At 44.9% G+C, this 23,661-nt stretch overlaps 1 protein-coding gene across 1 annotated transcript; it reads left to right on the top strand.

The window, feature by feature from the left end:
* Nucleotides 1-262: 262 nt before the first annotated feature.
* Nucleotides 263-23,063, top strand: LOC149328556 (female-specific histamine-binding protein 2-like). Its single transcript, XM_089559020.1, has 5 exons — nucleotides 263-406; nucleotides 1,383-1,561; nucleotides 8,454-8,536; nucleotides 14,151-14,237; nucleotides 22,894-23,063. The coding sequence occupies exons 1-5, from the start codon at nucleotides 263-265 to the stop codon at nucleotides 23,061-23,063; spliced, it is 663 nt and encodes a 220-aa protein (XP_089415146.1).
* Nucleotides 23,064-23,661: the final 598 nt, after the last annotated feature.

The following is a 23,661-nucleotide window of genomic DNA, read 5'->3' as shown; positions in this document are numbered from 1 at the left end:
ATATAAATAAAATAAGAGATCAGATTGCGTGAAATGAAATTGATAACTATAAGTATGAAGGAACTGCGTTAAAAAATTAGCTGTCTTCCTCCGCACAAAACTTGTTTTTTTTTTGTGCGAACAATAGCACATTCTCTCGATCAGTGAAGCTTCTGTGGTGATGTCTTGCGGTTTTCACGGCACGCCAGGGCTATATAATGGCTTTCGCCGAGAGCGATGGCAACGAGCAGTGGCAGCTCTAGCAGTGTATGCGAATTCGACTATGAAGCTTGCGCTGTTCTTTGTTCATCTAGGTTGGGCATTCTCTACTTTCTCTGTTGGAACGCCTCGTGATGCCACTGAGGAGAGTAAACCTCCTGAGTGGGCAAATGAAATGAGGTTCGGCAATTACCAGGATGCTTGGAAGGTATTTTTCTGAATTTCAGTCGCGGCGAATATGGCTATGGATTTTCGCATGTTCTTGATGTTTAAAATTTCCCCAGATATTTTCCTTGACTACATATTCGATGCGGCAGCTTTCGAAACTCTCCTCAGGGACCGCTTGTTGTGCCTGAGATGGTGAGCGCTAGGCAATGTCATTTTTTATTTTTTGAGTGCCCCCCGTAAAGAATGGTAGACCCATAAATTAGGCAAAAATAACTGTATCGTAAGCAACTATATCAAAGTACTTTAAACAGAGAAAATTATCTGGTGCTTCGACTTGCGTTCCTTAACCGACAACAAAATAGGCATTCACCTGGCTCTAAACACTACGAGAGAGAGAAGTCTTTAAAGGAGAGGCAATTCTGGCGCAGTTTCCTTCTGTTTTCAAGAATATTTCTACAAGCAAAGGCGTTATCCCAAGCTACCCGACATTTCACTACGTACCTGTGTTGGGTAATGCCGTATATATTGGTGCATTCGAGCCCAGTCAGTGGAATATAAATACGCTCTAAATATTAGTCTCGGGCGTGTCGCTGCAGATTCATTCGATTTTTTATGATCTACTTCTTTTCGTACTACTCTTGTGCCTTGATGTGGTCATCTCTGACTATAACTAGTGAACATATATTTCACATAGCCAATTTCTGGCCTAAAAAAATCTAATTTTAATTGGCGTTCTTTTCTCGCTTGCTGTAAAATATATCTGTAATTAACCTAGATGCATGGAAAGCAAAGTCATCATCGTCATCATCAGCCTGACTGCGCCCACTGCACCACAAAGGCATCTCTCATATCTCTCCACTTAACCTTATTCAGCTAACAGTAGGTGGGGTATAAGGAATAATAGAGTGCTGTGCTGAATGCTACAGCTGAAAGGATGCTAAAGTGAAGGAATCTAGCTCATTTAGACAGGATTATTTAGGCTTACATGAATTACAATTGTGGTAATTCAATTTCAGGCCTTGAACCAAAGTAACTCCACCAAGTATTGGCTTCTACTATCAACATACAACGACGACTTCGGTTCTTGGGGAAAAAATTTCACTTGCTTGAGTGTTCAAGAAACCGAGCTTAACGAAACTGAAAAAAGCGCTGTTTCGGTGTTCACCTTCAGAAACTTAACCAGTAACACCACTTGGTAAGTACAAAAGCGCTCATATGACGCTCAAATTTACCAGCGCTTTTTATTGGTGAAATCTTCCCATTACCTTCACCTTTCACCTCTTCTGCCCATTGCCTTCAGCACTGCCTTAAAATTTTTGACCTCTTTGTGTCATTTGGCTATGAAAATGTGATACTTTCGCCGACTAGAATAACAAATACATGTGGGTCCTTAGTTGACTTGTGTTTTACAAACTACAATGTCGAAAATGTACGAGCGGGTGTTTCAATATCTTCTATAAGTGACCATCTACCTATCTTTATTTTTTTCTACCCCACAAATAGCGAAATACATCATCTGCTGACGCTGCCATCAAGTATAAAATAATTGATACAAATAAAATAGCCATTCTTCAAGAACTAGTTGCTGCAGCTGATTGGATTGAGGTGTTGCAAGCAAATGACTCTGACACTGCATATGATTTGTTTATACGCAAATTCACAAAACTCTATGCCCAAGCGTCCCCTGGCGCGGAACAGAGAGAAGGCACGAAATCTAGAATACCGTGGATTGATAATGCGCTCCTGAAAAGAATCAGGCATCGAGATAAACTTTTCGCGCTGTTCATAAAAACTTGGAACCTCGAACATTTGCAAAAATTCAAGAAATTTAGAAATCGGCTCGGCGCTGATCTTGAACGCGCTCGCGCAATCTACTATGAGCAAAAGTTTGCTAAACATGCTCATGATTATAAAAAGGTACGGCAAGTATTTAATGACATAACGTCAAGAAGTACAAAAACTACAGATTTTGACCTCACAAAAGAAGGTTTGTCTTACACAAGAACCAACCTCGCCAATAAATTCAATCAGCATTTTTTAAACTGTGGAGGATCGAGTACAACCGTTATAAGCGACTCATACTGCAATTCCTGTGCCGATAAAAGCACCAAGAATTCAATATTCTTTTCTGGCACAACTGAGTCGCAAATTTACGGCCTAATCCAGCACTTAAAGAACCATAGCGCATGCGGCGATGACGAGATAAAAGCGTCACCTGTTAAGGCAGTTGCCGATACAGCTTGCAAACCTCTTACTCATATATGCAATCTAATCTTGTCTACAGGGGCTTTTCTGGATAAGTTAAGAATTGCGAGGGTTTCTGTAATTTACATAAAAGGAGATCCGAATGATCTAAACAATTACAGGCCGATTTCAGTCTTACCGATTTTTTCTAAAATCTTTGGACAAGCTATAAACACCTGACTGCTAAGCTTCTGTAATGGGAATAAAATTACAGCTGAGCAATAGTCCGGTTTCCAAAAGCACAAGTCTTCAGAAAAAGCATTGTTAAAAATTAAAGCTAAAATAATCGATAATTTTGAACAGAAACTATACACACTAGGGGTGTTTCTTGACTTTACAAAAGCGTTCGACACTATCAAACACGATATACTGTTGAAGATTTTGCGGGGTCGCAGCGGAGCACCAGAGCAAGATGACCAGCGTGGCAGGCTTCCAGTTCCCAACAGCCCGTGCCGGGCGTGCGCTCCGAGCACGCGCTGTCCTTCTTTATTTTCTTCTATCGCGGGAACGCCGATCTCAGCGCCTGCGCTTTATAGCGTCGCCGGGCGCTATAGGGCCCCCCGCCTAGGCGGAACGTCGACATGTACGCGCCGACGGGGCAGAGATGGAGTAGCCACGGCAGGCAAGCAGGCAGCTAGAGGAACAGTGTCCCCACGAGGTCGCTACAAGGTCCGGTAAATTCATGTCAGGGGCCAGGAAGAGCTGTCGGGTGAAGTGCGCGGGCTCAGGTGGACGAGCCTGGCTGCTGCGCAACGGGCGAATGATGCAGGGTGCCGAACTGACAATGTACATGGGGCCAGGGAAGGCCATGGTCGGGCCGTCACCGACTGTAGTGCGGCCCGCGGACACAAGTGTCGTCGGTGTTGGAACATTGCAGCAGATGTTGATGGGGATGTGACGCGCCGTGTACGCGGTCACAAGCACAGGAGCGGCCGAAACGGCTCCATGGACTGACAGCAGCTGTGGTGGGACCGTGGACACAACGGCGACAGCTGTGACGATGCGGGAGGAAGTTGCTGGGCTCAATCCCAGGTTCTTGGGTGAAGCGGGAGTGGCAGTCCGGAGCGACTGGCCGGTGCTGATGCGCGTGTGGGCACGGTCGACGGTGGGTGGCTGCAAGAAGGTTGTGGCAGTGACAGGGCGTGGAGCTGAGACGGCTACATTAGACGGCTGGCTGACAGCAAGAGACACAGCTGGTGGATGGACAACTGCTGCACTACTCGGTGTGGGTAGCTCGACCATTCGTTGCTGAACGTGGCTCAAGTCAGGCACCAAAGCAGAGGCTTGCTGCGACAGTGTCGAGCTGCCAGGATCAGAGTCCGAGAAGTGGTTGACAGTAGTAAGGGCTTGGGGTGGGGCCTCTTGGGCAGGCGGTCTGGCCGCCGGGGTAGTGTGGCTGGTATGTGGCATATGCTGCGGTGGCGGCAATCTCACTTCGCCTTTAGCATGATCGCTCAGGTCAGTAACTGACGGCTTTGGCGGAGTGAGCGATGAGGCGGCAGGTGAGCTTTCGGCTGGCAGCGATGCTACGCAGTAGGTTACAGAAGTTGGCGGAATGGGGCTCTCGCCGAGGAAGAGCTCGACTGACGGCAGCACTATTGGAGATGAGAGAAGTTGCTCACCGGGCTGTGCCGAAGACGCTGTATCGTCCTTATGGGAGATGGTATGGCCGGAGGCGCTGAACAGGGTGGCGCGATGCACATCTCTCGCTGAGTTCGCTGACGTGGAAAACCGCGGTGGGCCAGCAACCCACCGAGCTGCTGAGGGAATGACTGCGGACTTGGGGCCGTGGAGTCGTCGCACAGTGCTTCTAGTGTGTCCAGAGTAGCAGGATTTGCTGTCGGAAGCGATGAGGCAGCGTCTGGTGCGGTCGGTGCTAAAACAGCCGGGCCGGAGACGCTGGACTGGAGTGGAGGCGAGGCGGCGAGGGGCTGTGAGGCGGGCCGGGTTCTGATGAAGGCTGCGTGGGCGCGAGCGAGGCCGGTGCAGGGCCAGAGGCTGGCGGCGGCGAAAACGGGTCCGCTGCGTCGTAGAGCGGTGGCGGAACATAGTAGGCGCCGAAGTCAGCCAAGACGGCCGCACGCAGCTCATCGTATGGCCGGCAGCCGAAGGCAGAGTAGGTGATCCGACGCAGGAGGTCGGGCGGGAAGATGTCGCAAAGGACTGCGTGTTTAAACGGCTGGATGGTAATGCCGTTCAGGTATACATCGCAGCCTCCAGCTGGGCGAACCACCCGCCGACGCCTGCAGGCCGGAAAGCTGGGAGCGGCGGGTCGAAACTTGGGTCCTGCCAGTACGCCATGCTAGGACGCCGCTGGGATAGAAGGCATGGTTCGCCGGGTCACCACTGTTGAGTATTTTGCGGGGTCGCAGCGGAGCACCAGAGCAAGATGACCAGCGTGGCAGGCTTCCAGTTCCCAACAGCCCGTGCCGGGCGTGCGCTCCGAGCACGCGCTGTCCTTCTTTATTTTCCTCTATCGCGGGAACGCCGATCTCAGCGCCTGCGCTTTATAGCGTCGCCGGGCGGTATAATACTATTGGATAAGTTGTGTAATATTGGCATTAGAGGCATCTTCCCTGAGCTTTTAAAAAGTTACCTAACTAACCTGTCACAATATACAAATGTAAGCCACGTTAAATCGGAAATATTGTGCATAGAGTTCGGCGTTCTGCAGGGTTCCAGTCTTAGCCCACTTCTCTTTTTAGGCTACATCAACGATATAGTCAACATACCAGACGCACTATGCATTAATCTATACGCAGATGACACAAATATATATTTTTTTTCTGGCACAGACCTGCTCACACTAGAAAGGAAAACAAATGGCTGGCTTCCGAATCTTTCTTTATGGCTCCAAAAAAAACAAGATGGAATTGAACACGAAAAAGACCAAATTATTATTTTCCGTCCGCGGAACATACTCATAGGCCGCTTGCCGTCTATTAAGCTTCACGAAGGCATCATAGAGCGATTCTCTACGCATAGTTTCCTCGGTATTGTGTTTCAGGAAAATCTCAAGTGGTTACCTCATGCACAAAAAATCCGATTCGGAATATCGATTTACAGTGAGGCTAAAAAGTGCTGAAGTTAGTTCACACTAAACAGAAATAAGAGATTTTTCGCAAGAACACATATAACTGAGAGACTAGGCGAGGACTGCGGTTATCTTATCATGAAACGTTGCGGGATTTCTGGTATTAGTAGCATCGTCAGGAAGGCTGTTCCAATGGTTTATGGCACGTGGGAGAGCAGTCATGTTGAATGCTTTTGTATGACCAAAAATACGCGTAAAGCTGCTATAATTATGGCGGCGATGAGATGTCCGACATGGCCGTGACAAAGGTAATGTGTGACTGTGAAGACTAGAAACCACTTTAAGAAATAAGCAAAGAAGTGCTACTGTACGACGTGATCCTAAAGACTCTAGTGATAGCGATAACTTGGTCTTAGTGACGCTGGAATGCCGGTTATAATCGGGAGCGATGAAGCGTGCAGCATGGTTCTGTATAGATTTGAGATTATGATTGATACTGATTCGAAGGAATCAGTGTGCCAATCAGTGCTGCCAGTTGCCAATAGAGGTTCTGTACACTTCAGTAGAGGAGAGCAATAAACACATTACGCAAAATTCCAACAGCTGAAGCAAAGGACATGATGACCATATAGAAGTAAGTAGGCATGATAAGCGCTGATGATTCTCAAAAAATGCTGCCATTCGACTTTCAAGTTGTCCCGGGCATAAAGTCGTACTCTGCATTTATAAAGATTGGTTTGGTTCGCTTTATGGGGTTTAACGTCCCAAAGCGACTAAGGCTATGAGAGACGCCGTAGTGGACGGCTCCGGAAATTTCGAGCACCTGAGGTTTTTTAACGTGCACTGACACAGCACAGTACACGGGCCTCTAGAACTTCTCCTCCAAAGAAATACAACCGCCGCAGCCGGGATCGAACCCGCGTCTTTCGGATTTATAAAGATTAATAGACAACCCGCCTTCGGGTGCCGGTTCGGAAACCTGCCCACTCCAAGAAAGAGTTTCTGGCGATATCGCGCCGCGTTTACGCGTCTATTGAGTCTTGTAAGTGAACAGTTTAAAGCGTAAAGCCCGTTTGTATTCCGCTCTGCACGGGTCTGACAGCCCTTACTTTCAGCATAGAAGTTAAACAGTTGAATAATTGGCCGCACTTGCTTCCGAAGATAAAATGTATTCCGCGGTATATTCTCAAAATTGGAGCTGCAGGTAGGCCTTGTAATCCACACACTTCGGAAGACCGTTCACGGTAGAGAAAAATGCGCTGCACAGCAAATGTTAGGATTGAAGAAAAACGCGGCAAGCCCTGTTCTCCATAAATATTTATACCACTTTGCAAATTTCCTTTCATAATCAATGAAGACTAATCGGTGCAGTTACATACGCAAATCAAAGAGAGAAGAGAGTTTTTTACACTTTACCAGCCAAGGTAGTGTATAGACAGAACGACAAAAATGTGAGGCCATCGTGATCCCAGTCTTGAGGGTGAGAAACACTTTAGCTGAAAACATGCTTTGCCCAATATGGGACTAGCTTAGAGAAGCCCTATGTTTCTTAAATGTCCTTGTGCAAGTGGAGACTGCTACTAAATGGCATAGAAGCGCATGAAATACTTTAAGGTCAACAGCAGCAATATCGAAACACAGTATTTGAAAAATGCAATTCATGGCGACTGCATTCCAGTGTATCTCCCTTAAAACTTATCCACAGCAAACCTGAACTAACAGCTGTAAATCTGACACAAATAGAGAAGTTTCTATTATATGAACAGTGCATCAGTGTGTAACTTCGCTACCGAGTCTATAGCCGATATCTTCGCTTGAAATACTAAGGCGTCTTATGTTGAAACATTGTAGCATGGACTGCTCATGCTATTAACGTGCTACTAGCGTGTAATAAAAATATTTCATGATTGTAGCCTGCGGCTCTACCGCCATTACGTAAAACTGTTTCCTCAGCAGTCACTCGTGCGGCCTAAACTGGAATACCCAGCTGCCATGCGGAACCCACACCCGATTATTCTGATAAACGATCTCGAAGCCTTACAAAATCTTACTGCAAGAATGATCAGTTCGTCTTCGTATGCCGTCATTGTTTCATCCGTAACGACGTAGTCTCAACTGCCAACTCTTTTTGCTCGTCATACATTGGCACCCTTTTAGCTTTACTGCGTATACAATTACACATCACTTAATCGTTCACCTCACATCAGGACATACCTTGCCGCAAAAGCTACTCGCTACAAACTTTCAGCCCACGGGTTCAAACGGGTATTTTTCCAGCCTCCTTTTTACCACGTGTTGCTAATGATTGGAACAGCCTTCCACGACATGCCGAGTTCACGTCACCATCATTATTCTCCAAATATTTCGATTACCTACTATATCTCGCACAAACGCATGGCGTTAATTTTCCTGTTTCTGGGTCAATATGAGATTAATGTTATATCCTCACAACTAGACTTCAAAGATTATAAGCGGAATGAAAATCATTACCGTTTCCAATTCGGGAACATGAATGAACATGAACAAAACTTAGCAACAAAAAAATGATATGGAAACGTAGCTGCAGCAGGTACGAGCAGAAAAAAGAAAGTTACAACCATAAAAAAAAAGGCGAGAACAGCATATATCTGTAAGAATCCGCGCAAGCTGCTCAATACAACACAATTCAGCGAAAACAACTAAAGGCGGCGTGATTCACGGTTGATTCCTGTTTTCTGCGTTCGCTTTTAATTGTCTTCATCTGAGCAATTTCATGAACTACGCATAATATTGACCCGCCTATCGTTAAAGCATTTTTGACGTATTTCAGGTTCACAGTGAAAGAAAAAGTCCAGGCAGTTTTCACGTACAATTACACAAAGAAACAAAATGCCTTTCAGTATTCTCTGGAAAGTAAGTGGTTCTTCCGCTTTTAAATTGGAATTTATAGTTCGCCTGCAATGCTCGTAGCTGCTAGGTTCAGGAGGAGTGTTACATAGATTGGGAAACATTAAATAAATAAGGGTTATTTATTAGAATCCACCCAAACGCAGTAATACGGCTAGAAAGAAAGAGAATACAGCTTCCACAGTAACTTCGTACTCAGTGAAAAGTTTGTACAGGTCCGGGGCTCGAACGCGGGACCGCTGCTTCACCGGAGCGATCACTAACCGGGATAGCAAGAGCGAACTAATCATAACCTTGAACTGGGAACTGTGCTGATCAAAATTTTTAGGGGAATCACCCAAGGTGGAGTTTTATTTGTAATAGGGCAGCAATTTCCCGTTCGCATCAACGCAAGCTTAACCGTACTGTCACAACGGAAAGCTGCCCAGCTTCCAACAGAAACTTCGTACTTAAAGAAGCTCTTCTCACTTCGAGCTATTGATCCAGTCGTTCTCGCTCTCACGCCCTTCACCTGCATATGCTAGCCATTAAAGTTAGCAGTTTTGGTAGAGCGACTGTTCCGTTGAAGCTATGGTCCCGTGCTCGAACCCCGAACCAGCATGAATTTTTCTTTAACTATAGGGGCTTTGTGGAACCTGTATAGCTTTTCTTTGCAGCCGTACGACAGCTATTGGGTGGATGCTGTTCTTCCCGCTAGGTGTGTCTGGCGGCCTGACTTGACTACTGTTCCCTACCGCAATGTTTTGTTATGCGCCGACAGGGGGCTCTTCAAATAAGTATACATGGTGCTTGAAATTGCTCAATAAAGATTTCCTTTAAAAAATCGTGAGCCAGTTTCATGCGCTGTCTAGTTTTATTTTACGCGAAGCTGGACATTATTTGCGTGATTAAATTGAAAGCCTAATAAATAACTGATATTAGCTGACTGTCTTTTAACGTGGCAGCATTAAGGACCCCGTGTCGCAAAAAATCCGATGTCGTCGTCGGCGGCGTTGGCCATGAGCTAAAAAGGCGCTCTTCGTTTAGTGCGCTCGTAGCGCCATCTGACGGCGCCCTCTATAACCTCCCCCTCTTAATGTACGCCACAGCCCCAACAGAGAGCGCGCGACAGCAGCTCCTGACACTCGTCTCGTTCGGGCGGAGTGGGGCCGTGCGGGGACGCATGAAAAACACGCGGTGAGCGGTAACAACGCAGCGCGCATCGAAGGCGCGTTCACCACGAAGCTTGCGGCTTGCTGCCCGTTCGTTCGGCTCGGAAACTATGATGACGTTCGTGGCAGAGATATCCCAGAGACTTCGAGCGATTTGTCCAAAGGGCTAGGCGTCGCGCCGAACGGGCGATGGCGTTCCGCGGACACCCTGACAGGCTGCGCCACGCTGTCGCATTCCAGTCTTAAAGGCGAAGCTTAAGCGTCCTCCAACTTTTTTAATTTTTAGTTTTAGGGCGCAAGGTTATACTGCGAAACTGAAGCCCGTCAAAGCTGAAAGCGAGCGCATTTTTTTTAAGATTCAGAATTGAAACTACCCTTCCGGTTAACAAGCATGAAAAGAAAGACTTTGAGATCTGAAGTTGGCTTGTCTACGTTGTATAGCAATAAAATAGGAATTGGTTGAATCAAATGTCGCCGCAGTTTATGTCGTCTAGGACGTTGTTGATATTTACGTGGTTCCCGTGAAAATATCCCCTGCAGCGACGCCACTTTATCAACATCTAACGCGGAAAAGCCAACTTAGCGAGCTATCAGACGCAGATATTCCACGTTCCGCATGTCGAAGCACGATGCTGAATAAAAAATTTCATAAACTAGGTTGGCCTTCTATATTGAATACCCTCAATTTCTCTAAATATTCTTGTGTCCTGAAACGAAAAGTTAAAAATTAGATGAGGCTATTTGAGTTATTACTCATGTTTCTTTGCAATCTTACGTTAATAATGTCCGCCGTGTTGTATAATGAACCTGCACAGACCGCACAGGCTCGTTCACGTTTTTTTTTTTCAAAGAAAAATTTGTATTGAATAATTTGTAACACGATGTGTATTATCCTATACACGGTGTCCCAGCTAACTTGGACTAAGGTTTATAAAGAATCTGAGCGTTCTTCATAACTGGAATCGCGTGGATGTTGTTAGGGTTTATCTAAATTTACAATACCATTTTTTTCGCTCCTCTTATTTGATTAATCAGTCGAGATAAATGATATAACATTTGAAATATAGCTTGAAACGTTCAGGCGTCTAATAGGAAAGTTGTGGAGCTCAACAAATATTGTCCAAACCAAGAACTTCGAACGAGATTGACTTAACGTGGCCGTTTTTATTCGGGAAAAACGAAAGCCCGTGGAGTTTAAAAAATACCACGTGATAGCGCGCTCCGCGCGTCCGAATTCGTCGCGATTACAGCGCTCTCATCCGTGCTTTGCAAAAAGCATCACTCGCTTCGCGCCTTTCGTGCTGCCCAAGGCAGAGCTTCCCGTTGAGCTTGGTTCCAAGATAGGCGCCAGTGGGCACGGGCGGCAGTTGAAAGAATGCGCGGTTTCCGTTTCTGCGGCGATAACTGCGCTCTCACGATAGCAGAATGCATGCGGAGGAACGATGCCAATCTCATGAGTTCGAATTTGGGAACAAGATCCCAACAAGCAAAGACGCGTATAACAAGCTTGATAACGTCGTGTGAATCACGATGAAAAACGGAAGCCGCGCTTTCTTTAAATTGCCGCCCGAACCCACTTGCGCTTATCTTGGAACCAAGCACAACGCGAAGCCCTGTCTTGGGCAGCACGAAAGGCACGAAGCGAGTGAGGCTTTTTATAAAGCACGGATGAGAGCGCTGTAATCGTGGCGAATTCGGGTGCTCGGAGCGCGCCTCCGCGGGATTTCGTTTTTGCCCAATAAAAACGGCCACGCTAAGTATATCTCGTTGGAAGTTCCTGATTTGAACAATATTTGTGGAGTTCCACAACTTTACTATTGACGCCTGAACGTTTCAAGCTATATTAAAAAGTTAATTTATTTATCTCTACTAATTATTCAAATAGGAGGGGCGAAAAAATGGTACTGCAACTTTAGATAAACAATGACAACATCCTCGCAATTTCAGTCTCTGTAGAACACAGTGTTTTTATATATCTCGGTCGAAGTTCGTTGGGACACCCTGTATACTCAGCCTTGCCTTTTGGCCGCTTGTGTTGGTAGCGCATGGCCAAGAGAGTTTGCCTGCTCATGAATTAGTGTACAATGATTATCTTCTCGGCGTCTGATAGAACAAATGGCAATGAATAATTAATGCCTTATTAGAAATCTATTCAACCTTGCGGGATTCTCCTAAATATTTTGGCCAAAGCATAGCAAGCACTCTGTAAATCAAACTAGAAACTCACTTCAAATCTAAGAACTTGTGTTCAGAAATAGTTTTAAAGCCAATAGCTCGTTTTGTTTAACTATTTGTTCATTGTTACAATTAAAATTCACTTAAATTGTTGGAATTTCTTTACTTTCCTCTGAAAGGGACAAATGAAAAAGAATACATAAGACCGAGTCTGTGACGATTCTAGATGTAGAAATGTACCTTAATTATATGCATTTTCGAAAGGCATGAAAAATAATACGTGATTGTAAGTAAATGTCGCTCAGCAGTTTCGGGCAGAAAGGTCACATTAAGAAATTGAAGGTATGGTTCTTGCAATCAGTGAAGAGCTTCTAGATAGCGACCAGGGCACCTGCTGACACCATGAGTGTTTTTTTGTGGAGAAATGCGTCAACTGGTCAATATAAAAACGTTGCAGGCTATCGAAGAACTGTGTTTTGTTTGAACTTAGCTGTAGTGAAGAGACTTTTGAGTAAAGGTTTCATCGAAGGTTCAAGCAGGAAAACAACGGAAATTTCGCCCAATTTTGCTCGACATATTCTCTTGTTGGTAACATTCCGTTTTGCATGATTAATTTAAGTAAAATCCCCTTCCTGCTGCACTAACCAATATTTGAAAGGTCACATTGGACCTATACTTCCCTTCAGTACAACGCATAAAAGAATTTGTTGAAAACTACACTTCCCGGTAATGCGATTTTTGACCGCAGCTGTTGCGATATTTTCAACATAGGCGACCGCGTACGGAGCAGGCAGTGCCGAACTAAGGCGTCTCTGAATTTCGGCTTGGGCAGCACACAGCGGTCCGCCGCCACTGAAACTCTCCTCGCGAAAGCGGTGGACGGCGCACGCTCTCCGCGGTCACCTCGTAGCTGAGTAGCCGCCACGGAGCCCGTCTGCTTGCTGTCACCTTACCTTTTTTCCTCCGATTTACACCTCGCCGTACTCGCCGCATTTTTATCCTGCACTACACTCTGCGTTCGCTCTCTCTCAACGTCTGTTGAGCTTATCGTTGCCGATGACGCCGATGACGACGGTCAGGAATGCTGCTCAACTCGTGAAAAGGTCACTTGAGAGCTGCGTTCTAGAAACGAGCGTATATTCTGCGGAACTACATACGCATCAGAATAGCGTTGCTTTAGGCGGCAGTGCTCATCTATCTCATCATCGGTAATTGTTTCGCGTCACTGACAGAAAAGAAGCAAAAGCCGTCTCGATTATATTTAACATAATGTCACAGAGATTCTGAATTCAGCTTCTAGGGTGAGGGCTTGAAGCGCTAAATCTTTGTGCGGATACCGAACGTCAGTCTCTACATACATATGTTCACGTTCAGAGCAGCCTGCCGAAGCGCGAACATGACTGGCCCATGAAATGTAGGTTTTAGTCATCATCATCATCAGCCTGACTACACCCACTGCAGGGCAAAGGCCTCTCCCTTGTCTCTCCAATTAACCCTGTCCTTTGTCAGTTGCCGCCACTGTATCCCCGCAAACTTCTTAATCTCATCCGCCCACCTAACTTTCTGCCGTCCCCTGCTACGTATGCATTTTAGTATGCATCACTAGACAAAGATCTGGGAAATATACAGAACAATGCTAACGTTCTTTTGCACAGGCGAAAAGCAACCTTTTCTTATTATTCATTGAATTTTTGAGCTTGATATAAATGTCAGGAATGATATTCGGTCGGGGAAACAGCTTTCTATAAGACATTGGTAAAAAGCGACAGTTCAAACAGCTGCGCTCTGCCCGTGCACGTGCTGGCAGCAGATATAGTGAAAGATGGTTGGGTTTATGGGGTTTAACGTCCCAAAGCGACTCAGGCTATGAGAGAAGCCGCAGTGGAGGGCTCCGGAAATTTCGACCACCTGGGGTTCTTTAACGTGCACTGACATCGCACAGTACACGGGCCTCTGGAATTTCTCCTCCAAAGAAATTCTAGCCGCCGCGGCCGGGATCGAACCCGCGTCTTTTGGGTCAGCAGCCGAGCACCATAACCACTCAGTCACCGGGCTTTTTTTTTTGGCAGATATAGTGATAGAGGAGTAACATAACTATGACACTGAATAAAAGAGTCTAAATGGTAATTTTCTGCATTTCGTAATATGCTTGGCAAACTTTAGTAAGCCAATTTCTTTTCGGAGGTGTAAGGTCCAGAATTGCAGCGTCTATGCATGCGAACCATTAAAGACTATGCTTAAGTCATAGTTTCAACAAATCAAGTCATTGATAAGCTTCCATTTCTGAACAACAGATGGGACACAAATCAACGACACCCTCATCTTCAGTGATGGAGAGACGTGTGATATTTTCAGCGTCCCCTCCATGAACGGTGGCAAAGGTGTGTATAATTTGCTTTGTGCATCTACATGCCTGCTGGAAAAACGAGCGCAAACAGTGAAGAATTACAGGTACCGAATATATATGTATATATTAAGGTAGATTGTAAAGAAGAAAGGAAAGAAAGAAGGGAGGACTACTGGCAGCGCCACTTTGACGATAGGTAAACGCAAATATTGCTTATAGTTCTACTTAAAATTTCTATAAACCATTTTCGAGGCGCCTGTCACGATCTGCCTCATTCGTAGATAGTGAAGAAAATTAAATGTTAAATATCTTCTGAAATCTAGGCGAGAAAACCGCTTCACGAAATTTGCAAAGGCCGACGTGGTTAGATTTGTCGATTAACAATGCAGTGGACCATGTGTTTAATTTATGATAGCGATGTGATGGAGAGATAGAGACAGTAGCGTGACGAATTATGCACTTATATAAAATCCGATGAGTATAAAGCAAGATCTTAAGTTTTCAATGATATAAACTTGTGCATACCTCACGTAACACAGTTAAATTTCAGTCGGCAGAAAAATGGACTTTATTGGCTTCTGCAGTTTGTTTCAGCAAATTATTCGTGAGCTAACTCTTATCTGTAAGATAAATCTTTCTTCCCTGCCTAATAACTTCGAATGCGCCTTTGGTCGATATGTTTATGACATTCAGAAAATATGCGCATGTACACGCTAATAACGGCATGGATGCTAAACGTTAGTAATTCATCCCGTGTAATCTTTAGAATTGTGATAGAATCCTGACGTAAATTCCTGGTACTTTTTTAGAGCGCAGCTCTTTGGCGTCCGTTCCTGGGTTTCGCGTCGGCGTCGGCGTCGGCGTCGGCGTCGGCGTCGGCCTCGTAACCAGCTCCGCCCCCAATGTCACGCTTTTCAATTGGTCGAAATGCTCGTGACGTCACAGTGCGCGAATTTCAAATGGGGCCAATTGTACTTTGGCTAGTAACCATGCAACCAATCAAAGGGATCGTATAGTGATGCTGCAACTAAGTTGGACTGAGTTCAGTTAATTGCTTAATTAATCAATTAGCCTAATTAATATAGAGGAGAATGAAGAGGTCAGAAGAAAAGAAAAGAAAGACGCGCGCCGCAGCGACAACAGCGTCCGCGGAACGAGACGCTGCTGAAAAAAAAAAACAGATAAGTACGAAGCCGCGTTCCCTCCACCACCCCGCACTTCCCCACTCAGTAAGACGTTGCTCGTTTCATATACGTTGTGTCGAACATCCTAGACAGTTCCAACAATTGACAGGTTAATGACAGAACACGATGGATAGAAATACAATAATATAAATATGAAATAGCCTAATTAACCTTTCTAGTTAGACGGCATAAATCAATAAAACCGAGAACGAAATTGGTCGAGTTGGGGAATCGAACCAGGGTCTCCGGAGTGCGATACGAGCACGCTAGCCACTCCGTAATGCCAGCTGAATGGTTTGGAATGAACAAAGGCGCGTCTAGCTAATACGGCGTCTTCGTTCACTCCAATCTTCCCCCTTTCTCTTACGGCGAGGTGCAGGTGTCCACCCAGATATGCGAGAGAGATACATTTCCTTTCCTCAAAAAATAAATTTACCGTCCAGCAAGGCGTACAGCAGAATTGGCGATGGCGTTCTGTGGACTCCCTGGCAGCGTTGCAAGACGCTGTCGCGTTCCACTCTTACAGGCGAAGCTTAATATGTTAACCACACATCAGTAACACACGCAGACAGCCGATGGACGCGTCATTCGCTGGCAGCACTTGATTCATCATTCACAACCACATTCTTAACGTACGCTCCCTTGCCGCACATGCCAAGGACGTACACCACGATCACATTCTGCGCCATTCCTCTGTACTTTGCTTTGCTGAAACCTGGATGGATCCCGAAGAGCCTCTCGAAATCATAGATTTCCTATACTGATGTGGTGCTCGCAGAGACCACAACAGAGCGGCGGGAGTCGCTAACTACTTGCGCACAGGTCTCTCTGCAATACCAGTCGAAATGTCTGGCACGTCACATGAACTTGGCGAACTGTGCGCCGCAAAGTTGCCCAACGGCTTGCTGGTAGTAGCTGCCTACTTCGCCCCTACCGCACTCACGAAAGACGTCGTGCACTTCCTGCAACTCGCATTAACCGTCCATCGATCCACACCGATGTTAGTAGTGGGGACTTTAATGTTGACATAAAGACAAACAGCAATTTCCTAACACTTATGCGGGAGAACATCCCGTTCCTCTCGCTCGTAACGCGTCCCACGGCTGTGACAACCTCGCGAGGCACTTGTATAGATCTCGTCTTTGAGAATCAAGCATTGGTGTACCAAGTCGAAAATATATCAGTCTATTTCTCCGACCACAAAGCTTCCTTCACGACTAGCCGCCGCGGTGGCTCAGTGGCTATGGTGCTCGGCTGCTGACCCGAAAGACGCGGGTTCGATCCCGGCCGCGGCGGTTGAATTTCTTTGGAGAAGAAAGTTTAGAGGCCCGTGTGCTGTGTGATGTCAGTGCACGTTAAAGAACCCCAGGTGGTCGAAATTTCCGGAGTCCTCCACTACGGCGTCTCTCATAGCCTTAGTCGCTTTGGGACGTTAAACCCCATAAACCAAACTAAACCAAACCAAAGCTTCCTTCATGACTGTCAAGAACTGTTAGTGGAGTCTTTGTTAAAGGAATACGTGTGAAAAATAAAAAAAAAATTCTGTGATAGCGCATACATGTGTTGCTCGATTTCTTTGCCTCAATCTATCGAAAAGGTGAAACAGCTTATTTGCTGCGCTCAAATTTCGCATTAGGAAGTAACGTAATCGTCGGTAATTTTTTTTATTTGGGACACCATGTTTGGTTGCACCACATCTGATATAGAAGAAGCACTCCATGGAAGCGGCAGTGTAAATGGAGCGCGATCCATAGATTGAGCCGCCGATACGAAGCGCCTTAAGTGTCTTGCAGTCGCCAGTCGACATAGCTTCATAGCATAATTGAAATGCAGACACTTGTCTACTGTACGTGACCTAATATAGCTACCCGACAGAGCAGAAATGTCAGGAGGAGTATACGATGTATGGTTATCCTGACCTCTGTCTTCACGTAAACGCTACACGCCAAGTAATGCAGAGAAAACTCATTACAGTCCGTATAGAGAGTCTATGTGCAATCTACAGGGTGTTTTACGTAACTTGAACCAAGGATTTAAAAAAAGCGGTAAACCGCAGCCTACTGAAACCAACGATACATTGTTCGCCATCATGTGGCGCTCCTCAGAATATTGTTTATTGCGCTTAATTAGTTAATTGATAAATGAAATGAAATCTTTATTTGCCATCAAATACAGATGGGGGGATTGTAGAAAAAAAGCTGTCCTTGGACAGCTTGAAGAGTCCACAATCCCTTATTTTGGCAGAGTGGCGGCATCACGTAACATATTCTTGATATGCAAACATATACATACATTTTTAATATGATACAGACTTAGTACACGTAAACGAAAACAACAGAAAACAACAAAAAGAACAGAAAGCAACAGCGGAACTCACTTCTACAAATCCAAACGAAAACAACAGCAAGGCTAGATAACATTACATAGAAACCAAATACATATGCCGGAGGTCCTTGTAGGTTGCCGTGAAAACGTCAAAACATACAGAATTATAATAATTCAAAAGCGTTGGTATTGTGTACTTAAGGCACTGTTTCCCTGTAACTTGAACGTGACATTGGTACTGACCAATCCTCGAAGTGTCTTGTAAGGTAACTTGGAGTTCTGTCCTGTAATTGGGATAGGTTACGTATATTGTTGATATTCCTGTGGATTTCTTGTTTATATACATGGCTTAAGCGATATCTATATAGATTGTGAGCTGGAATTACACCAGAGTTGCTAAAGAAAGTTGAGGTGGAAGCAATATAAGAAGCATATATGAGTGTCGGAGATACTTTTTCTGTAACAGGTGGATGTGTTCTATATTAGTGGATGTTGTGTTTCCCCATACTAGTTGACAATAGTTCAAGTGTGACTGAAAGAGTGAATGATAAAGCAAACGTTTGATGCGTGTGGGAAGGATATACCTTAAACGACCTATTACACCAGTTATTTGACTTATTTTGCTTAGAACATGCTTGACGTGATTATCCCAGAACATATTTGCGGAAAAGGTGACACCCAGACATTTGAAATTCTCGACTAAAGCGATGCATCGTGAGTTTATTATAATATCTTGATGCGGAGGTATGTGCTTGTTCTTCGGCCTGAATATAATCCCTTTTGTTTTGCTTTCATTTACCTTCATTGCATTTGCTCTCGACCATTCCTCTAAGGATTTCATTGCACTGTTACATTGTTCAACAAGAAGATTAATATCATTGCCAGCAAAAAAAAAATACTAGTGTCATCTGCATAGATAATATATTTTGCTTTAGGGTTAATAGTGACGGTATCATTCAGATAGAGATTAAAAAGTAAAGGTCCTAAAATACTTCCCTGCGGCACTCCACAATTAACAGCTTTAGCTTTCGATGTAAAGGCACCTATTTTCACAACTTGAGTTCTATTGGATAGGTAGGATTTCATAAGAGCTAGTGCCTGTCCTCGTATTCCATACTTACTTAATTTTTCCAGCAAAATGTTATGGTTAACTAAATCGGAGGCTTTAGAAAAGACCACGAAAATGCCAAAAACTATTTCTTTGTTTTCAAACGCCGTTAATATATATTCTTTCTGCTCTAGCAACGCTAATGCAACTGATTTGTTTTTACGGAAACCGAACTGGTGTGGTGTTAACAGATTATGTTTTTCAATGAAATTTGCCATCCTCGAATACAAGACTTTTTCAAACAGCTTTGAAAAGATCGGTAAAATAGATACCGGCCTGTAATTTCCCAGCTCATTACAATCTCCTTTCTTGTACAGAACAGTAACTTTTGCGCACTGCATTCTCGCTGGGAAAGTTGCTGATTCTAAGCACATGTTAAAAATGTGGGTGAGGATGGGAGCAATAATATCAGCTACATGTTTGATTGGGCGTACTTGAAAACCATCGATGTCACAACTGCTAGAGTTCTTTAAGGCTTGTATAACAGACATGATTTCATCCACTGTTACGGGCTGAAGGTATATTGTGTTGTTAATATAAGTAGAAACATATTTGCTAGCATGAGAGGATATAGAGGAAGCAGAAGTGATACTAGTGAAAAAATTGTTAAAAGCATCAGCTAGTTCTGCACCGGATAATTCTTTTCCATCAACTTGTAATTTCAATGAAGGCTTATGCGAGTGACCACGATTAAGGATGGTGTTTAACCTCGACCATAACAGACTGTTTTGACGGCACTCAATATCCAACAAACATGAATAATATGCTGCTCGTGCATTTCGCAACTTCTTTGTTAGCTTATTACGATGCTTTTTAAATTGGACAAGATCATCTGCTGATCGCGTATGAAGGAAATGTTGATATAGCTTGTCCCTCGTTTTCATTTACCTCCGTAATTCAGGTGTAAGCCATGGTTTGCGTGTTCTTTTACTTTTTTCGCGTGTTCTTGACAGGAAACTCTTGTGGTATAGTTGGGTCAGTATATCCATAAATTATCGTACGCTTCACTGGCATTTGTGAGATTACCGATCGTGTCCCATTCTACTGACAACAAGGCGTCACGAAAGGAATTCAGTGTTGTGTCTGTTATTAGTTGGTACATTACTGGTGGGGATTTTTTTCTTATTGACCTGCTTGATTCTACACACAAGAACACTGACAAATGATCGCGGATTGAACATGACAAAACTCCAGATTTAACATTCGGCCCCAAGGAATTGGTAATAAATAAATCCAGAGTGGACTGGCCTTCAGATGTAATCCTGGTTGGTGTGTCAATTAAGTTAGCAAAACCATTCGATAACATGACCATATTGAAAGCATTTGATGATGGACTGTTTACACTCATATCGACGTTAAAATCTCCACCAGCTATTAGAGGTTTAGAGTTATGATTTTGAGCCTCATAAGCCAGGAACTGATCACAGAACTGCAGAAACGCAAGCAAATCACCATTCGGTGGTCGATAGCACACAGAAAATACATGTCTAGCAGTGCACAGGGTCAGCATTTCATAGTCTGGTGAAAGCACTGTGTAAGAATCAATGATCTGACATTCTACATCATTTGTGATCAGCAATGACACTCGGCCCCCTCGAGAGTCTGACCGGTTTAGATAGTGGGTATTATAATCAGGCAACTTAAAAACATCACATTCATTAGTGCTCCATGTCTCTGTTAACATAATAACCGAAAATTGAAAAGAGAAACCAGTAAAGAACTCCTCCAGGAATGACACCTTATTCCTGACAGAACGCGTGTTCATGTGGATACATTTTAAGGGAGATGCGGGAAATGTTGCGACAATTTCATCTACATCATCAGGCAAGTAAAAATCCACTTCGTTATGCATCCTTCTTTTGTTGCAAAAAAAAAACGCACCCTTTAAAGGTCGTCCAGCTCTCCCTTATCCCTGACGTGAACTGCATTAGCTCCATCAGTCTTTCGAACAAGGACCTTGGCGTTCACGTACCAAACAAACTTATAGCCTTTTTCTTTTGCTGCTTCCTTTACCGACCGTAGAAGGTCCCTGTTATGCCGAGTCAAGTTTTCTTGAAAGAAAATTGCAGGGGTTTCATTCCTCAGGGCGTTTTTTTTCTTAGATGAACTATGAACTATGAAAGATGAACTATGCAAATTTACAAATATTCCTTTTAGAGCCAAGACCGTTACGTTAGGTTGCAGAGCAGGTTTATAAACAACCGATCCATTTTACTGTAGCTTCGTATCTCCTGCGGGGTCCTTTTTTCCGGCATCTAAAGAAAACCCGCGAAATATGAAAAGATACCACGTCACTGCGCACTTGCGCTACCAAATTGCAGCGCTCTCAACTGCGCTTCGAGCAAACGGAGCGTGCCCGCTGACCGCGGCGAAGTGAACGGCCGCCGCGCCGCTGCGGAAAGTGCCGACGCAGTCAAGCTGCTGCTAAGAGCGGCGGCCGTTCACTTCGACACGATCAGCGAAAGACTGAAAGCAAGCAATCATAAACTATTGTGATTGCGTGAAGAAATTTTCGATGTTTTTGTTTCATATCTCTCGGCTGAAAAAAATCGTAAAAAAATGGTTTTTTGTGTTATAAATTCTATTGCTTTTTTTTCGGGCCTTCCCATCTCTAGGTATGCGCACTCTCAGAGATCTATGACTGTTAAGTAGAAAACGACCAATTCCGCATATATCGACAGCAACCCATTGACGTTATCGTGTCATACCCTAAAGATGGCCCTTAAGTGCCCGCCGATCTTTCTTTAGGGATAAAAGGACTACCTCACGTGGTTCCAACTAAAAAAAAAATTGTGTGATGCCTCGGTGTAACTCGGGTAATTTAGGAGGAGCGTCGTGCCAGCTGTAGTCAATGCGAGGGTAACTTTGGGGGTTACACTGGCCAACCTAGTAAAATGAAATAAATATTGCTCCCACTGTATCTTAGATCTGTGGCGGTGCGAAAAGATAAGCTGCGCTGGGCACTGTACGAGACCTATCGCCGCAGCCGATAACAACTCGTGCTAAACTGAAACACACTCTCAGTCTGTGCATTGCATGTCATCGTCTTCATCAACTACTATCTAAGTCGCGATAAGATCAAAGCAGCTGAATTTCGACCTGAGCTTAATCTTAGGTTTGGTTTGGTTTATGGAGTTTAACGTCCCAAAGCGACTAAGGCTATGAGAGACGCCGTAGTGGAGGGCTCCGGAAATTTCGATCACCTGGGGTTCTTTAACGTGCACTGACATCGCACAGTACACGGGCCTCCAGAATTTCTCCTCCAAAGAGATTCAACCGCCGCGGCCGGGATCGAACCCGCGTCTTTCGGGTCAGCAGCCGAGCACCACAACCCCTGAGCCACCGCGGCGGCTGAGCTTAATCTTAATTATCGTCACTATACATGCCAAAGTCCAAGCAAACCAAAAGCGTGAGCGAGCCAGGCTGAACTTAAGCTTTCGCACGTCTCCTCGGTTTACCTATGCAATCCGTTCCAATTGTCGTGCAGGTTTTCTCACAAAGTTTCTCTTGTCACTGCAGTTTATGGAGAGCAAAATAGTGGTTCTGCAGTAAGAGACACATCCCCTCTCCTCCTGGGGCCCCATTATTCGTTGCCTTTTGTTTATGGTGACCTTTTCATTGATGAGCATGAGGCCCAAACCGCTGTTTTCTCTGCTCAAGGTTACGGCGCTCGGCTACTGGCCCGAAAAACGCGGGTTCGATCCCGGCCGCGGCAGCCGAATTTCGATGGAGGCGAAATTCTGGAGGCCCGTGTACTGCGCGATGTCAGTGAACGTTAAAGAACCCCAGACGGTCGAAATTTCCGGAGCCCTTCACTACGGCGTCCCTCATAGCCTGAGTAGCTTTGGGTCGTTAAACCCCAATAAACCAAACCAAGCCTTCTTTGCTCAAGGTGGCCCCTGGAGAGCAAGTTGGGCCTGCAGCCATCGCAAAATCACTCTTAAAATTTGGAGGAATGCAACTAATTTTTACCTTTTATATTACCTTAAAATTACGACGATGCAAGAGATGTGCTCTTGACCAACAATGCGAAAATCTAGAAAACTAGCATGTTTCTGTATTTTTCTTTTCAGGGTGTGAGCTTTGGGTGAACGACAAATACGTCGACAATGTACCAAAGTGCTGCCTGTTCATATACAACTACTTCTGCACCACACAGGGAATGAAAAGACACTACATTTACAAACGGAAAGCCTGCCGAAATACCGGGCCAATGATTTCTGATGAGCAATACGCCTGTTGAAACCACGCCTAATATGCATGTATTTTAGACGAGGAGGCCGCTATTTCCCACATATATTTTTTGCCGCCGCTAGACTGGGAACAATAAAGTCTTAGGAAGAATCATTACATCGTTCACCCATAGAGATGGTCAAATATTGCCGCGAAGCTCTGTAGTGTTTTTTTGTTCATTCTTCAAAGCTGCCGGCACACCACTTTATCCGTTTGTTTGTGATGGAAGAAGTGACCACATTTATCTCGATTGATCGCGTCGAGGCGGTGCCGATTCTACGTTGTTCCGGAATGTTCTATTAACTTAACACGCTTTATCTCGAAAGTTCGCTATCGGCTTTAAATTCAGCACGGCCGAGAGCTGCGGGAATTCTGCTCGTCGAAGCAACAGGCCGGCTCACTGACCGCGAAGCACGCATGTTGCTACGCAAGTCAGCCCAAATAAGGAGTTTCGTTTGGAAGCCAATCTTGCTGTTTTCCTGCGTGCCGGACGCAGTCACCATTAAGTGACAATATCTACGACCTCTTGTTCTGAGTGTTACTTGCAGCCGGTTCCTGCTGGAAATGTGGTTTCCATATTCCTTCGTGTAAACTTCTAGGAGTATAAG

The sequence above is a fragment of the Amblyomma mixtum genome, chromosome 9 (assembly GCF_055824585.1).
Source record: "Amblyomma mixtum isolate Tamu chromosome 9, ASM5582458v1, whole genome shotgun sequence".
In the NCBI taxonomy this organism is placed as follows: domain Eukaryota; kingdom Metazoa; phylum Arthropoda; class Arachnida; order Ixodida; family Ixodidae; genus Amblyomma; species Amblyomma mixtum.
Note: the sequence above shows the minus strand (reverse complement) of the source record. Positions and strands in the feature narration are given on the sequence as shown.

Coding starts and splice junctions, on each gene's coding strand:
- LOC149328556 (XM_089559020.1), top strand. CDS start 263: ATGAAGCTTGCGCTGTTCTTTGTTCATCTAGGTTGGGCATTCTCTACT. Junction 1,562..8,453: donor TTAACCAGTAACACCACTTG/GTAAGTACAAAA, acceptor GACGTATTTCAG/GTTCACAGTGAAAGAAAAAG. Junction 8,537..14,150: donor CTTTCAGTATTCTCTGGAAA/GTAAGTGGTTCT, acceptor TCTGAACAACAG/ATGGGACACAAATCAACGAC.